The sequence below is a fragment of the Arvicanthis niloticus genome, chromosome 7 (genome assembly GCF_011762505.2).
Source record: "Arvicanthis niloticus isolate mArvNil1 chromosome 7, mArvNil1.pat.X, whole genome shotgun sequence".
Classification (NCBI taxonomy): Eukaryota; Metazoa; Chordata; class Mammalia; order Rodentia; family Muridae; genus Arvicanthis; species Arvicanthis niloticus.
This window is the reverse complement of record NC_047664.1, coordinates 14505679-14523057: the sequence shown is the minus strand read 5'-3', so window position 1 is coordinate 14523057 and position 17379 is coordinate 14505679. Positions and strand designations below refer to the sequence as shown.

The following is a 17379-nucleotide window of genomic DNA, read 5'->3' as shown; positions in this document are numbered from 1 at the left end:
TGGGTTTCTGCCAAGTATAGATATTACCTGTTGTTTTACAGGCATTGTTTTTATTTACATTATTTATGATAGGTATTTACATTATTAAAGGATCAAAATGAACTGAAATAGGGCCTTTTCAACTCCATTTGATAATTTAGAGGACACCATCTTATATTAAAATAAAGTCAACAGAATTTCAGCCTGTCTTATGCTACTGCATGCATTATATACAAACCTTTTTTGTTGTTGTTTTTAATTATAGGAGTCCCAATTTCATCTGCTGTTGCAGGTGTAGCAGTGGGATTGGTTACCAAAACCAATCCAGAGAAAGGTGAAATAGAAGACTATCGTTTGCTAACAGATATTCTGGCAAGTATATTCCCAGTTTGAAACACTTTGAAGTATATCTATAAAAGTGCATGCTTAGACCAGGCGTGGTAGCATACACTTTCATTGGCTGAGGCAGAAAAATGACTAGTCCTAGTTTAACTTAGACTGCATAGCAAGTTCCAGGCTAACCTGGGTCATGTGGGGATACCATGTCTGAAAAAAATAAAAAAATTAAAAATAATAATATTAATAATAATAAAGACATATAGAAGACTCAGCCTAGAACAGTGGTTCTCAATTTGTATATCACAGTCTCTTTAGGGGGAGTAAACATCCCTTTTATAGACCATCAGAAGACAAAAGACCATCAGAAAACACAGATTATGATACATAATAGTAGCAAAATTACAGTTATAAAGTAGCAACGAAAATAACTTTATGGGGGATCATCACAACATGAGGAACTGTGTTGAAGGCATTTGGAAGGCTGAGAACCGCTGCATTTCAGGAACAGAGCAGTGTTCATTTCCCCGCTGGCCTTGGATTTTAAAGGCTATGTATTACTATATACTTATCAAGAATGGGTTCCTTAGGGATAATTCTAAATTAATTTTTTATGTATTTTTAGAAACAGGCATGAGCTAAACATAAAGTGATATTTTCAATGACAAGCTTTGTGCGATGGAACAGCAATCAAGCAGCAGAGGTGGCTCTTTGCATTTAACCTTAGAGGATACAGCTTACTTCCAGAGCTAGAATTTGAAATTCTTCTACAGTGACTGGGTGAATTTGTTTTGTTTAAAACTTTACTATAATTTCTTAAATTGTTGAAGGGAATTGAAGATTACAATGGTGACATGGACTTCAAATTAGCCGGTACAAACAAAGGAATAACTGCATTACAGGTATTTTTGAAAACCATCCTGTTTCACGTTTTAAATATTTAAATAATGGCATGAGCTACTATTTATTTTTGGCTGTTCTATATTAGGCTGATATTAAGTTACCTGGAGTACCAATTAAAATTATAATGGAAGCCATCCAACAAGCATCAGGTAAGTCACTGTGCCTTGTTCTTCTCTCATTTCTGTCAAGTCTGTTAATGCCACCTACAATTCCCCCTAAACTTACTAGTCAATATTGCTTTCAAATTTCAGTGTAGCTGACTAACAGAATGTTCACCTGTGATGTATAAGGAATTGGGTTTGCTCCCCAGAACCATTAAAACTGGAAGAGTTGCAGCAATGTAACTTAACATGATCAAGTATTAATTATTGATCACACTGACTACTCAAATGAAAAAATAGTGAAATATTAATTTCTACAAAGTAAGAAACTTTCTGAGTTAGTTTGGAAAAGTGAGTGAGGAATAGAAGTAACTTTTAAGGTGATTGAAATATGAAGAACTTTCACTAGTGAGCTAGAGTTTGGATTATACACCATAGAAACTATTTCAGATCATACTTATTTGATGGAGTTACCAATGTTGCTTTTTCTTCTAGTGGCAAAGAAGGAGATACTGCAGACAATGAGCAAAACGATTTCAAAACCTCGAGCATCTAGAAAAGAAAATGGACCAGTTGTAGGTAAGACATTAAAATTATTGCTGATAGCTTGATAATACTAATATTTAAACATTTACTACTATTTTAAAACATTTTTCTCCTAACAAAATAAACCTATTTAAGTACATTATTGATAAATATTTTCAAAGAAAATTTCTTTTATGATTATTGATTTGTGTGTATGTGTAGGTGAGGCATGCACGTGCCACATTTTGTCTGTTGGTCAGAGTCCAACTTGTGGGAATTGATTAGCTCCTTCTACCATATGAGCCTGGGAATTGAACTTAGGTTATTAGGCTTGGCAGCATATGCCATTTCTGACTTAGCCATCTTACCAGCCCTAGAAAAAAGATTTTAAATATTCTTTCCATAAAAATATGGAAAGTGAGAATAGATATTTACACTATGAATACATGTATCAAAAGTCACAATACAGCCGGGCGGTGGCACACCTTTAATCCCAGCACTTGGGAGGCAGAGGCAGGCAGATTTCTGAGTTGGAGGCCAGCCTGGTCTACAGAGTGAGCTCCAAGACAGCCAGGGCTACACAGAGAAACCCTGTCTCGAAAAAAAAAAAAAAAAAAACAAAACAAAAAAAAAAGTCACAATACAGAAAATTCTGTGTTCTTATATATTATTTTTAAAAAGAATTATATATATATTGCAAGAAAACCAAACTTTAAATTTGAGAACATACTCTTCTACATTTTTCATTAATATTAGTCAAACAAATTTCTCCTAGTTTGTAATGAAAGATTTGTACATATGTTTAGGTTCGTCTATGCCTTTTTTTACCTATTTGTCTGCGTTGTATTTCAGAAACAATAAAGGTTCCACTATCAAAACGAGCAAAATTCATTGGGCCTGGTGGATATAACTTAAAAAAACTCCAGGCTGAGACAGGTAAGAGTTAGCTCTAGTTTGAGGGTATTATTAAATCCAAACCATGTAAGTGTGCTGTTTTATCTCTACTGTGCTATTCCAGAAATAGTATTTGAGAGATAAAAGAAAACAAAGTCCAGAAGAAAAACATAATGTATTTACTATGAGTTTTTTTGTGGGACTGTCTTGTAAGTCCCCAAGTCTTAATCCTCAATCATATTCAAGAAGGACAAAGCAGCATGTGTTGGCATATGCCTGTGATCCAGGTATATTTGGTAGCAGCATGGAGGACAAACATAGCAAGACTCTGCTTCAGCTAAAAGAGAAAGGATAAAAAAAATTCATCATACTTCTTTCACATTTAAAACTGGAAATTCCCAAATAATTTTTAGTTTTTGGGAACACTCGAAGGGGTTACACATTCTTACTTCTACTGCTTTGACTTAGTTTCATTCAGAATCTTTTTGTTTAAAGAATATATACAGAGGCCAGGTGTGGTGGTGCACACCTTTAATCCTAGCATTCAGGGGCAGAGGCAGGTGAATCTTTATGAGTTCAAGGCTAGCCTGAGTTCAAAGACAGCCAAGGTTACATTTATTGAAGACTTTGTCTCAAAAAAAAAAAACAAAAACAAAAACAAAAAAAAACAAAACAACAACAAAGAATATATCCAGAAATATTTATGTTTTGTTTCTTCTAGAAGAATGTTTAGATGGCCTAATACTCATTTTGGACTTGTAAAGGACAACAAGAAGCAGAGTTGCTTTAACCAGTGTTAAGAGTGAGAAACTCACCAGGCAGTGGTGGCACACGCCTGTAATGCACTTGGGAGGCAGAGGCAGGCAGATTTCTGAGTTCGAGGACAGCCTGGTCTACAGAGTGAGTTCTAGGACAGCCAGACCTATACAAAGAAGCCCAGTCTCAAAACCACTGCCCCCCCCCCCCAAAAAAAAAAAAAAACCCAAGATAATGAAAGTATTCTGGTATAATTTCTAGTCATAAAGAGCAAAACAAAAGCCTTAAAAAAAATAGCCTAAAAAATATGGTAGTACATAATTTACTATTATATCCAGAGTCTAGTAAAATGCCAGGTACCTGGCAGCAGAACAGTGTATGCTTCTTGGTGAGCAATTCCCTTCACTAAGGAACAATCATCAAGCATGCAAGCAACCAACCCAGCTGCTTTGAGGTCCCTCCCCTATTCTCATAGTTGCTTTTTAGATTAGTCACCTCTGGTAATGAGATTGCTAATTTTAATGTATTAAGTTACCTCTTTTTTGTCCCTCTCACCCCTCACCATGATGCTGGGATTATTCTAAAGGTGTAACAATTAGTCAGGTTGATGAAGAAACCTTCTCCATATTTGCACCAACACCTACTGCAATGCATGAGGCAAGAGACTTCATTACAGAAATTTGCAGAGATGATGTGAGTATACATCTTATGATAGTTTGCCCCTATTTTTTCTGTTATCCTTATTAGTCTAATGGTTTATTTTATACTTTACAGCAAGAGCAACAATTAGAATTTGGAGCAGTTTATACCGCTACAATAACTGAAATCAGGTAATTCAAGTAAATGATGGGTTCACTTTTAAAAGACTTACTGCAAGCCCAGATTTTCATATTTAGATATATGCCAGTAGCTGTGTGTTTGTGTGTGTGAGAGAGAGAGGGAGGGAGGGAGGGAGGGAGGGAGGGAGGGAGGGAGGGAAGGAGGGAAGGAGGGAAGGAGGGAAGGGAAAGACAGGGGGATGGGGGATATTTGTGTATATGTCAAGGTCTCTAGCCCAGACTGGATTAAAAGTCAGTATGTAGCTGAGAATGACTCTGGCTTTTCTCTTTATTCTTGTGTGTATGGATGTTTTGCATGTATGTCTTCTCACTGTGCAGTGCCTGACGAGGGAAGAGGGTGTTGAACTCTCTGAGAATGGAGTTAGGTGGTTGTGAGCCACCAGGCAGATGCTGGGAATTTAACCCTGAGTTCTCTGGAAGACCAGGAAGTGCACTTAACCACTGAACTGTGCCTCTAGCCTCACCACCTTTTTGTATTTTGTTGTACTCATTATGTTTTGTATATATGGGTGTTTTGCTTACATGTATTTCTTGCGCCACGTGTGTATCTGGTATCTACAGAGGCCTGAAGAAGGCATCAGAGTCCTTTGAACTAGAGTTACAGACCAATGTAAGCAGCCATGTGTGTGTTGAGACTCAAACCCAAGTCCTCTAGAAAAGCAGCAATACTCTTTAATTGCTGAGCCAATCTCTCCAACCATCTCTGAACTTCTGATCCTTCTGCTTCTACCACCTTGACTAGTTTATGTAGTGCTGGGAATCAAACTCTGGGCCTTCAGTATATGAGTATTACACCAACTGAAGCTACATCCCCAGCCTCATGCAATCCTTTATTTTTTAAGCTAAATTTTATTTTCTATGCCACTATGTAGGTTTTCAGTAACATGGTTCTATAATGGGTTTTTCTGCCAGAATGTTTTCCTTAAACCAGTTTCTACCATATTTTATTTTCAAACCACATGTTCTACCACTCTACCATAATTTTCTTGGCAAACAGCCTAAAACATACAGATAGTATTCCCTTTTCATTGTTATTGTTTCTACAGATATTGAAAGTCTTACTACCAGCTGACATTACCTCAGAATACCATTTCTGGGTGGGGTAGAAAGGGAATGGGACAATCTAACACTACAGATGAAAAATAAGCAGTATAGTTGGTTGCTTTCAGGCTAGAGAAAAAAGGAAAAGAACTTTTCCCAGCCATCTGTATATAATTCTGGGTCCAGGAGATCTAATGCCCCTCTGACCTCCACAGGCACTAGGCACATATGTGGTACACAGACATACACATATACGTACATGCAAAACATTCACATGTATAAAAAATCTAAAATAATAAAATTTCATAAATCCCAAAGAAAAACCCAGGTTTTTCTTTTTCTCTGTCCTTCTTGGTCATTTGATTCACAAATATGATTCATAAACATAGGGCATAATTTTCTATTAGAAAAAAAGGATTTGGCCTCAGGATATGTAGCTTATTAGGTCTTATGTATGAGGTCTTGGGTTCAATCCTAAACACTATGAAGACAGGAAAAGGAGGGACAGAGACTAAGAGACAGGGAGAGAGGGATGAGAGAAATATATTTGTTGCATAGTCATAATTTTTATAATCATGAGAACGTATCCTAGAAGCCAGGCAAGGTGGCACATGCCTTTAGTCCCAGCACTCAGGCAGAGGCATATGGGTTTTTTTTTGAGTTTGAGGGCAACCTGGTCTACAGAGTGATTTCAAGGACTATAGAGAGAGACCCTGTCACATAAATAAATAAATAAATAAATAAATAATAAATTATATAATATATAATCTCCAAGAATATGGTCTGGGATTTGTTTGATACTCCTTTAAGATCATAGGTTCTGTTTCTTAGTACACATACTTACTGTTTTAACCAATCTGGTATCTTTTTGTAGAGACACTGGAGTGATGGTAAAACTGTATCCAAACATGACTGCAGTGCTACTTCATAATTCACAACTTGACCAACGAAAGGTAAAAGGAAAGCCTAATTTGTGTGTGTGGTGGATATGCACTGTGTCAGTATGTGTGCATGGAGGTCAGAAGAAAATACCAAGTGTCCTCCTCCGGGACTCCCTACTTTATTCCCTTGAAACTTGATCTCTCATAACCTGCGGTTTGCCATTTCTCATCTAGTCAGGTGGCTAGCAAGCTCCAAAGAACTTCTCTCTCCTCATTCCCCACAGCACTGGTGTCCCAGGCGCATGCTCAACTATCCCTAGCTTTTTATAGATGCTAGGGATGTGAACTCATTTTTGTGTAACAAGTATTCTTATCTTCTCAAGCTATCTTTCCAACCCACAGCTGACTATTTCTAATTGTTAAAAACAATTAATATTGAAATCAACCGAATTGTTGAGAATTGTGTATTCTGCCTATTAATAGTTTCAGTATACGGAATACACATATGCTTTCACTTAGATTCCCCAGCCACTAACATTTGCAGTGGTGAAATCTAAAACAATGAACAGCCCTCTTTATAGGACTATAGTTTGAATATTCACCTATTACAGCTAATGTTTCAGTTATTCACTCTTAACATTGAGTGAGCTGCTTTCCTAGTCCATGTTTATCAATGCACACAAAAGTTATCTACAAGGTTTTGTGTAGCCTTCATTTTCTTCTACTTTGATATTTTCGATTTTACAGAAAAACAAATATAGCTGTTCACTTGGGGAAAGATGTTTACTTCTGTGGTTATTATATATAACTAATATATTAACTTTTTTTCAGATTAAACATCCCACTGCCCTAGGATTAGAGGTTGGCCAAGAAATTCAGGTACCTGTGTTCAATATATCATCTCTAAAGGTGTAAATTGTGCTTCAAGTTCCAATTAGTCTTTTTGAAAGAGTAAACACTTTTAACTTCTATCATAAGTTAGGGTGGCTTAACCAGACTTGCTAAGGACTTAAAATAAGACTCTTTCCCTCAAGATCTCTGTCTCTCTGTCTCTCCCCACCCCCACCCCACCCCCGCCTCAAACATACACACACACAAAGAAAAAACCTTTAGAGCTGTGCAGTCTATCATTTGGTGATAGACTTGATAACATGGTTGAAAGCCTTGTCATCTTTGAGTGGTTGAGCCTTTGTACTTGACATGTTTTTGAACTTACTAAGGGTAATGTTGCTGGGGCCTAGAATTCTGATAATAAAACTGACCTTATCTTGTAATCCTCTATCAGTGAGTAAAAGTTGTTCATAATCTGGTGTGTTGGGTGCACCACATTCTGTTCTGGTTATAACTGAATAACTAAGGCCATAAATTTATTCCCAGTCTGTACTCCTATTCTTTAAGCAGCTTTGGTCAAAGATTAAACCCAATACAGCATCCATCCACATGTTTGTTTTTTACATCAAAGAGGACTTTAAACCTGCTGCACATTTCACCCTTGTTTGCCTTTTCCATAGAAAAATATACTCTAGTATAATAGTCCCTGAGTAGTAGAGAAAGTGTGAGTGATGTAAGCACCCTACCAAATTTGCAGAAATGGGTTTAGAAGGCCCTATATGAATCATAACTGTAACTTTCATCTTACAGTATAGGGACCAAGAGACCATTAAAAGGCCCAGCTAGTTTACCAGAAGACTCGAAGTTTTTGCTGGTTAGTTAGTTGGCTTTGGGTTTTTCTCTTAATAAGATCTTACTATTGCCCAATGGGCCTGGAGTTCATTGTACAGTAGCTCAGGCTATCCCCAAATTCAAGCAAGCTTCCTGACAACAAGTGCTAGGATTACAAGCATATGGAAATATACATGGATTCTTTTTATTTTTTATAAAAGCTACTTAACCAGATTATATTTGTTGAGTGTATCTCTACATAGAACTAAGCTGTGCTTTTATTAGACACATACAAATATTAATTGCTACCTTATTTGGACAACATAAATTTATATCTTTGAAATTACATATCAACTTTAATCTGTTTCTTTAACATAGGTCAAATACTTTGGCCGTGATCCAGCTGATGGAAGAATGAGGCTTTCTCGTAAAGTTCTTCAGTCTCCAGCTACAACTGTTCTCAAAACATTAAATGATAGAAGCAGCATTGTAATGGGAGAGCCTATTTCACAGTCATCATCCAGTTCTTCCCCTTAACTCCTTTTTGAAATGGTATTCAATGGTGATATTCTGCAGAGCAAATTTTAATAGTCCTGTTTACTGTGTAGATTTATATATAATTTAAATATAATTATTTGTATTAAAATGCTTATTTCATGTGCCTTTTTTATCTCAGGAGTAACCTATATTTGTTTATTCTTATTTGGATTATAAATCAATAAATATTTATTATTAAAAGTAAGCTATTTTTATATCTTAGGAAAGATTACCTTTCTGTTCCTGTAATTGTAAACTATTGAAAACTAATAGATCATTTATGCCTTCCCAAAGATCTTTTTTTATCTTTCCTTCTCTTCATACATAGTAACAGCCACTCCCCTTAGTTTCTCTCTGCTCCTCAGCTGTGCTTGCCTACTACTAGTTTCAGAGCAATTATACATTTAATTGGGGGGAGCTAATTTGATTCAGTTTCTAATGATGTCTTTCAAATTGGTCACAAGACCATAAATACAGTGAAATGAATCCTATAAATGGAATTCTTGCTAGAGTAACTTGCTTTTTTAAATTACCTAATATAAAGATTATTGATGTAATATCTAAAAATAACTGATAACTGTCCAATCCATTGCCCTTTTCTTTTGAGACAGGGTCCCTAGAACCCATTAGACCAGGCAGAGGCAGGCCTGGAACTGAAATCCACCTGTCTGACACCACATCAATCAAATGAGTGAGCCACCATATCCAGCTCATTGCTGTAATTTAAAACATGCTAATAGTCCACAAAAAGTAAATACTACATAATTTAGACTATGTTCCTTTTATTAATCTTATAAAAAATATACGTGAATTTTTGATTTGGGGCTGACTTATAAGATATTAAATATGTACTTGTCTAAGCCAAAGATTTTTAAGATAATGTTTATGCTTAAAGTCAGTAAACATTATTTTGTTTAAAACAGCATATTAGAGTTTTGAATTCAGCATATTACATGTTCTGAAATAGTAAAGTAACTGAAAATGAACAATTAAATTATTTCTGTAATTAATATACTGTTATTTAGTAGTAGTGACCACCAGAATCCTTGATTTAAGGGACAGTAACCTTTAATGGTAGAATTTCTAAATTTTAATTTGGTTTTCTTATATTTGCTTTTATTTTTCAAAGGTATGCTAAACTGCTAACAATTTGGAAAAACCAAAGCCAGTTCTTGGAACTCCAGGGGAGTGCCACAGAATTAAACGGACGGCTCACTAACACCAACAATAGAAGCACCATCACTTCTGCTTAAATCAGGAGCCTACCACTCGTGCCAGAGCGTCCGCTCATCTTTATTTAAATCATGAAAGTTTTTCACAATTTCTAAGTATTTAATCTGGGACTATCATATGCCAAGAACTAATTTATAGTCCTTGCAAGTTGCTCCTTTATGACCTTTATTTTGACATATCATAAATTAGTGTTCAATTTTTCTTTACATTTATTTATTTTGTGCACTTACAAACTACTGTGCATGTATAGGAATCAGAATAACTTGGGAGGTGGTTTTCTCCTTCCACTTTGTGGGTTCTAAGAAACAAATTCAGGTCATCAAGCTTACAATAAGCACTTTAACCTGCTGAGTCATCTTCCTGGCTCAAACCATGTGTTTTATGTGACTATTTTCCTTTCCTTCCTGAACATCTTAAACTTCTGGATCTAAGAAGCATGAACATCAGCAGCTGTCTCATTCAACTTAGCCAAACTAAATTCATTCATTCAACACTTACCATGGACTTAGCACTATGACATGTGTAGTATGTCAGCAAGCAGAGCTAAAGTTCTAACATCCTTAGTAAACAAGTATGTAACACATGACACAGTGGCAGATGCTTTCAATTAGAAAAGCATTTGAATAAAGGGTTGGGATGATCTGTCCTAGTTAGGTTTCTATGCTTTGATACCGTCCATGATAAGAAGTTGTTGTTTCAAATGAAATGATACAGAGCCACTTCAATGACTAGATATTTAAAAGGAGACATGAATGAATTAGAGGAAGCAAAATGTAAAGACATTTTGAGAAAGAGAATTTCAGATAGAGGTTTTCACTCCAGAAGCAAAAATAACTCATTTTAGAAACCAATTTTACAATGCTTAGTCTTTTGCTTTGTATTAAGAATATAACAAGTAGAGATTAGCAGGTAATTATTTTCAAAACATTTAATCAGACAAGCATATGCTTAGTTATTTCCAAGGAAAGAGAATCATGAACAGTTTAACAGGCTTTGACAAATGCTTTCTCATGAAAATTGACAAGATGACAGGCAGTAGAAATGGAAAAGAAAATATAAAAGACTCATTGTCAAGGGATAAAAAGCAATGTAAGTTACAGTGAAAATGCATCACAGCCTTGAGTTTCACAGCCAAGTCCCATACCCTACACTTAAGTGACAGCAAGACTTAGTAGTCAACAAAAACTAAAACAGTTCTACCTGATCTTTCAAAAAACTAGGTTGGGTAGAGAAAACTGGGGGGGTGGGGGGGCGTGGCAAAGTGAAACTTTCTAAGCAGTGGAATTTGAATTGCTTCTTACTATAGAAAGGTCAACTAGGTGAGCCTGGCTTTAAGGAATGATGACAAAGGAGAGGGGCAGACTGTTAAGTCGTAGTTGTTTCATAAGCAGATGAAGATAAGATACAGTAAAGCAGTTTAAGAATTAAGAATGAACTTTATTCTACATGTGCTGGGAGTACTGAAAAACACCATATTTCATGATGCCTATAAATAGTTTTAAATTGTGCCTATAAAATTACCATAATTCTGAAGAATTCATAAACTAGAAGATGATGCTAAAAAAAAAGCATAAAATACATAGGTAATTATCATAAAATATAAAATAATAAAAATATTAAGGGGAAAACATATCACCAGTTGCCATAGAAGTGACTTATAAAAATCAATGTATATAATATCATAGTTGGGCAAATATCAGTCAAAAATTAGAAATGGGCTGGAGAGACAGCTCAGCAGTTAGGACTGGGTTCCCAGTACCCACATGGTGGCTTACAGTGGTAGTTTATGGCAACCACCAGTAAACTACAGTTCCAAGGGATCCAACAACCTCTTCTGCCCTCAGCAGGATCCTGAATGCACGTGATATATACACATAAATAAATCTTTTAAGTATTAGAAACATAACACTAAAGGCATGGCTGTCAAAGTCAGGAACAAAACAAACACAATTATTCAATACTTCTGGTGATCTTATCAATGTTATGAAATTAAAAGGGGTATCAGAGAAAAAAAAAAACACTTCCAGATGACCACCTAAACCACTTAACAAAACAAGTAGGATTTACAAGTGAGCACATCAAAGGAAATAGCTGTCTTCTCCAGGAGTCAAAGCTGCTATGTAGAGAGTTCATCTCCACTTTTCTCAGCAAAAGCCATCACCTTTCCAGGCTTTGAAGAACTAAGCCTGCAATGACTTTGTCCTATGTCTGTAGTCTATGCTATAGTTAAATACCTGCTCCCAAAGAGTGCAAGTCAATGAAGTCTATGAAGCCTCTTAACTGAACACTATGAAAATCTAATACCAGGTGTAATCTGACTTCCCAATCCAACAGTCAACATTTAGTTCCTTCGGTGTGTAATCTCCCCAGCAGTGCCCACAGATTTAAACCTAGTTACCATGGTTTCAGAGTGAGAAGAGAAAATCAGCAAGTAGTAAAGGACTTTCAACAGGAAAGAAAAGTGCTTTCTGCAATATCAAAATCACTAAGGGGCTTTCAACTACATTTTTAAGGCTTCAGGTTTTTCCAACCAGAGCCTTGGTTATATAGCCATGACTAGGCTGAGCATTCAGATACCTTTAAATAGCAGTCCATGAATCTTGAATCTTATATCTACCCTTAAAATTCCAAGAAATAAGTTAAGCTTAAGTCTATACCTTGGGTCCTACATTTAATCTCTGAAATATCCTAAATACCTCAATTGCAGTCTCTAATTATTTCCTCCATATTTTTCAGGTGCCTGAAATTTTGCACAGGCATCATGGTTATTGTCAGCAAAAAGAGGCCACATTGTGTCAGAAACTAAGTAAAACTAGTCTGCAAATGCAATCTTACTTCTTGTTTTCTTGCCTTAGTATACCACCTGTGATAGCCATTCTTGGTTGTCTACTTGACTACATCTGGAATTAACTAAAACACAAGCAACTGGATAAGTTCAAGTAAAGCCTGAAGTTAAATGAAAATGGCCGCCATAGGCTTACAGGGAGTGGCATTATTTGAAAATATTAGGACATGTGGCCTTGTTGGAATAGGTATGGCCTTGGAGGAAGTGTGTCACTGGGGGTGGACTTTGGAGTTTCAGAAGCCCAAGCTAGGCCCAGTGGCACATTCTCTCTCCCTGCTGCCTGTGGAACAAGATGTAGAACTCTCAGCTACCTTTCCAGGACCATGCTGCCCGCTTCCTGCCATGATGATAATGGACTGAACTTCTAAGCTGTAAGCCAGCCCCAATGAATGGTTTCCTTCATAAGAGTTGTCATGGTCATAGTGTTTCTTCACAGCAATAAAACCCCAACTAAGACAGTAACCTGAGTACACAGGGATTTTTTTTTTTTCCTTAATGAAATCATTTGAAGTAGGAAGATCACCTTTAATCCAGGCCACACCTTCTGCTGGCAGCCTATGTAAAGGACATGGAAGAAGGAAGTTTGCTCTCTTTGCCAACTTGTTCTGACAAGTCCATTTCTTCATTGGAGCCTACTTCTTCAAGATTCTGCCAAATACATACAGCCTCATAGACTAAACTACTAGATTCTTTCTTGGACCTTCCATTTGTAGACAGCGACTGTTAGACTAGCTGGACCATAGCCTATAAGCCTTTCTAGTAACTCCCATACACGTGTGTGTGTCTGTGTCTGTGTGTGTGTGTGTGTGTGTGTGTGTGTGTGTGTGTGATCTCAAAGAAGTTCTGATCCTCAGAGAAGTGAAAGTGATAACAGTTAGCATATATATACATATGTATTACATACACAGTCTACCAAACTCATATGGCTTAGGGGAGGGTTTTTGGGGTTTTTTTTTGTTTGAGGTTTTTTCCCCCTGCAAAAATAGCTGTATCAAGCAGAAGAGATGGTTCCATGGGTAAATGTGCTTCCACCAAGCCTGACAACTTGACTTTGATTTCCAGGACACATATGGTGAAAGAAGGGAAGTGACTCTTGAAAATTGTCCTCTGACTTCCACACTATGTTGTAGCACAGACCCTCCCTTCACCAAATGAATGTCATTTTTAAAAAGCCTCTATGGCACTGATGAAATATTTCAGCAGTTAAAGAGTTTTGGCAGAGAACTCATCGGGCTGTTTACAATATAACTCCAGTTCTAGAGCCTCCAAAACCTTCTGTACACGCACAAACACACACACATATTCACACAAACACACACACATATTCACACAAACACACACACACACATTCATGCACCACATTCATGCACCACATTCATGCACGTAATGAAAAATCTTTTTTAAAAAGGTGTGGCATTTGTATTGTAATATAAGTATATAAAATATTTATAGTAATATAATCCAGAGATGATACAAATTATTCTGCATGACATTATAGGTTATAAGCAAAACATGCTATTTTATATAAGAGACTTCATCACAGATATTGGGATTGATTTGAGTCCTGGAAACAGTCATGTAAGTCATCAAAAGACAACTATAGTATAGACACATTTGGATATAATAAACGATCTCTAAGGTACAGCATGAAACCTAGTGGAAAAGAAAGAAAATGTTCAAAAATGCTTTAACATTTTTAGATGGTGACAGTAGCATTAAATCAAGTGTACAAGTATATAGGCCACACACCAAGGAACTGCCCCCAACCTAACTAACCTCACATACACAGTGAGAGAGTTCTAGTGAGGAGTGATATAGTCACTGTTTTCTGGAGAAAAACTGAATAGCAGGAAGCAGGCGCTGAAGAGACTTACCTTGCATTGCACAAGTTCTTTGCCTTTTAATTTTTTACATATAAAGGTATTACTTGTAAAGACCAAGGACATCAGGGGCTAATTTGGGCTACAGCCTTTTGGAGTTGTAGTTTCCTTGTAAAAGACTCTTGGGGAAGGTGTGGCTATGGCACAGTGATGTTTCCAGACTACAGCATGAGCTGGACCCTGAGCTGTAGAGCCCTGCTTTAGCCTTCTGCCCCTGCGTCTACAAGTCCATAGGATTAATGGAGCCAAAACACTATCTCTACAGAGAACACTCTGGACACCTAAAATTTCTGTCCTAAAGGCTTCCAGGATCTGTCCGGTGCTCTTGCTAAAGTTCTTTTCTCCTTTAGAGTAGGCAACGAGAAGGATGCTTAGAAATAATCCTTGGGTGTCCTCTAACAGGCTAAAACACTGTGGGCTAAAACACTACGGCCTTTCCAAAACAAGTATTTTCCCCGCTCAAAGTGCATTTTGTCCATGTCAATCACAGAATATCAGGGACTTATGTACAGTGATTCAAGTCCTTTTATCAAAGGCAGAATCCTGTTACATACCATAGGCTGGCCTGGACCTCAAAAAGATGCTCCTGTCTCAGTATTCCCGTGTGCAGTCGTTACAGGCAAAGGGCAGCAGACCAGACTAATTTTCTTGGTCCTTTGTGCATTTTTTTAAAAAAAAAAAGCAATGATAGATCACATTTTGAAATCATAAGACACCCCTTTAAACGTACGGCTGATGAGTTCACACCTAACTAAACTCATCAAAACATAAGCACACTTTGACAAGCATAGTGAGTGATGACTACAACTCCCGAAAGACACCGCGGGACCAACAAGTGCACCTGCCCCATGTTCACCTTTCAGGTTAGAGCCAAGAGTTGGCCGAGATGAAGGACCACCTAAGGGAACGGAGAGGCGGCTGAACTACTACACGGGGAACCACGGCCTTCGGGTGAGCGTCGCGCACTGAGCGACGTTAACTCAACGCCGGGAACCCTTCGATCTTGCGGCACATGAGGCGGAGAGCTCCCCGAGGAGTGTGAGGCTGCCCGCCCGCGCCTGCCTCGTCGCTGCGGCCGGTCTCTCTCCGAGCCTTTTAATGCTCGGGGCCACGAGGCTAACGGAAGAACGCTCTGGCGGGCAACAGGAACTGTCAACGCGTTTGTGGAACATTAAGATCGCCCACTGCTCACCGTGGCCATGGAACACTTTCCCGGCAGAAGCCTCGCAGATTCTATAACGGATTTTAATGGGTGAAGGGGCTCGACCTTCCTTCGTCTTCACGAAAAGACTCAAACACCCCCAACCCCGCCCCCAGCCCTTCTCGGGCTGACAGGATGAGTCCCTACACTTGGCTTCGCCCTAGTCCTGTCCACGCACTCGGACTTCTCAGTCGGGCTCTGTGCTGTTGAGAGCGAGCCCAGAGTTGACAGCCCGCCACATGCCCAACATCCGCCCTACAAATCCGAAAGAACACTTCGGCAACACCATCGCACCGGCAACCCTCTACAGACGCTTTCCCGTGCCGCAGGGAGAAAAGCTCGCGAGACTTCCCCGCCCAACTGAGATTCTCGAGCCAGGAGGCGGAGCCGAAAGAGGAGGAAGTCCCTCCTAGGCCGGCCCACCTCGGCGGCGCACTCCTCGCGAGATCGCCGAGGTCAGCCTCTCCGGAAGCGTGTTCGGAGGTAAAGGTACTGTGCGTTGGACTCGTCGGCCGCCGTAGCCCCTGCTAGGACAGCCCGTACGAACCTGCTGGAAGAGGAAGAGAAAGGCTGAGAGAGTCGGGTTACAAGATGGCGGATCTGTAGTAGTAACCGCGGCGGGCGGCGGCAGCGGGAGAGCGAGCGAGCTCTGGGGAGCAAAGGGAAGGGAGGGTGGTTGTGCGCCGGGGTGGAGGGAGGGGTAACGGAGACCACGAGCGGAGGGCTCTCGGCGGCTCTGGTCAGCCCTTCTCGCGGCCAAACCTTTGGAGCCATGGTAAACTCGGGCCTCTCCGGAGCCGCTGCCACTGCCGCCGCCGCCACCACTACCGGCTCTCAAGAGTGAGGGTACCGGCGAGGTGAGCGAGGAGGTGGCGGCTGGAGCGGTGGGGCCAGTAGCCACCATGTCGGATACACGGCGGCGAGTGAAGGTCTATACCCTGAACGAAGACCGGCAATGGGACGACCGAGGCACCGGGCACGTTTCCTCCACTTACGTAGAGGAGCTCAAAGGGATGTCGCTGCTGGTTCGTGCAGAGTCCGACGGTAAGGGTCTCGTGACGGTGGGGTCGGGGACAGTGCACCGGCTCTGGGCTCCGGTACTGTAGACTCGGATAGCACCGCTAGGGACAGCGCGTTGGTCTTGAGCCTGCCCTTCTTTACGATAAAAACAAACTACTGGGCCTGGATTTACTCTCCGTCAGACGTGAACTCGCAGTTCTCCGCCTCCATCCCTATTAAGGATTTGACTCCTTCCTTACCCGGTTGTTGAGGTTTAGAATGTGATGAGTGGGAAGTCAGTAGAAGACCAGATAGGAATCTCGGACACCCACCCCCGACCCGCTTTAGTTAGCTACAGTCGTGTCGGTTGCACCCGTCTAGTATAAAAGGTTTAGAGAAACTTTTCTGAGGGCCATAAAAACAAGTTTCAGTTGTTCCAATCGCCAGGTGCTGGGGAAAACTAAAACGGACTTTTTCTCAGAGTTAGTACAGACTGTTGCCACGAAACATACAAGCACGTTCGTCTTTAATTTTTGATCCCTTCAAGGCTGCCATTGTAGGGAGTGGAAAAAGTGGGTTCCACAATCTCAGCAAGTTAGAAAACTAAAGCAGACTGTGAGATTGTATTTGTTGATTGCAGAATTCGTAGAAACCATTTTAGTATTATTAAAAAACCGACAGCCATAATAAAGCAGCTACTACCTGTACTCAAGAGCTGCCCAATTGGAGCAACTAATGCATTCAGGTAATAAAAGAGTAGCAATCTT

General features: G+C 39.3%; 2 protein-coding genes and 1 long non-coding RNA gene across 10 annotated transcripts in view; 2 read left to right on the top strand and 1 right to left on the bottom strand.

Annotated features, from left to right (window-relative positions):
* Pnpt1 (polyribonucleotide nucleotidyltransferase 1) overlaps positions 1 to 9893 on the top strand; it is a 32684-nt gene extending 22791 nt beyond the window's left edge. The window contains exons 19-29 of one of the 3 annotated variants that reach the window (XM_034508724.2): positions 245 to 351; positions 1146 to 1217; positions 1304 to 1367; positions 1815 to 1898; positions 2697 to 2780; positions 4081 to 4187; positions 4269 to 4324; positions 6249 to 6327; positions 7087 to 7134; positions 8296 to 8469; positions 9584 to 9893. In XM_034508724.2, coding sequence (XP_034364615.1) covers positions 245 to 351; positions 1146 to 1217; positions 1304 to 1367; positions 1815 to 1898; positions 2697 to 2780; positions 4081 to 4187; positions 4269 to 4324; positions 6249 to 6327; positions 7087 to 7134; positions 8296 to 8454 — 860 coding nt within the window. In that variant the 3' untranslated portion in view covers positions 8455 to 8469; positions 9584 to 9893. Of the gene's footprint in view, positions 1 to 244; positions 352 to 1145; positions 1218 to 1303; positions 1368 to 1814; positions 1899 to 2696; positions 2781 to 4080; positions 4188 to 4268; positions 4325 to 6248; positions 6328 to 7086; positions 7135 to 8295; positions 8656 to 9065; positions 9151 to 9583 lie in introns of those variants that run through there. The other 2 variants (XM_076937983.1, XM_034508723.2) reach the window with 2 other exon arrangements.
* Positions 1742 to 16753, bottom strand: LOC143443025 (uncharacterized). Of its 2 annotated transcripts, none has more exons than XR_013111699.1 (3): positions 16609 to 16753; positions 16037 to 16160; positions 1742 to 1871 (listed from the first exon to the last, which is right to left on the bottom strand). It is a non-coding gene; the product is annotated as an uncharacterized LOC143443025 (long non-coding RNA). The 2 variants fall into 2 exon arrangements; XR_013111700.1 differs by lacking the exon at positions 1742 to 1871 and adding an exon at positions 2937 to 3075.
* Ppp4r3b (protein phosphatase 4 regulatory subunit 3B) overlaps positions 15573 to 17379 on the top strand; it is a 45311-nt gene continuing 43504 nt past the window's right edge. For 3 of the 5 annotated variants that reach the window (XM_034508720.2, XM_034508718.2, XM_034508722.2), the window contains exon 1: positions 16374 to 16657. In XM_034508720.2, coding sequence (XP_034364611.1) covers positions 16516 to 16657 — 142 coding nt within the window. In that variant the 5' untranslated portion in view covers positions 16374 to 16515. Of the gene's footprint in view, positions 16658 to 17379 lie in introns of all 5 variants that reach the window. The other 2 variants (XM_034508719.2, XM_034508721.2) reach the window with 2 other exon arrangements.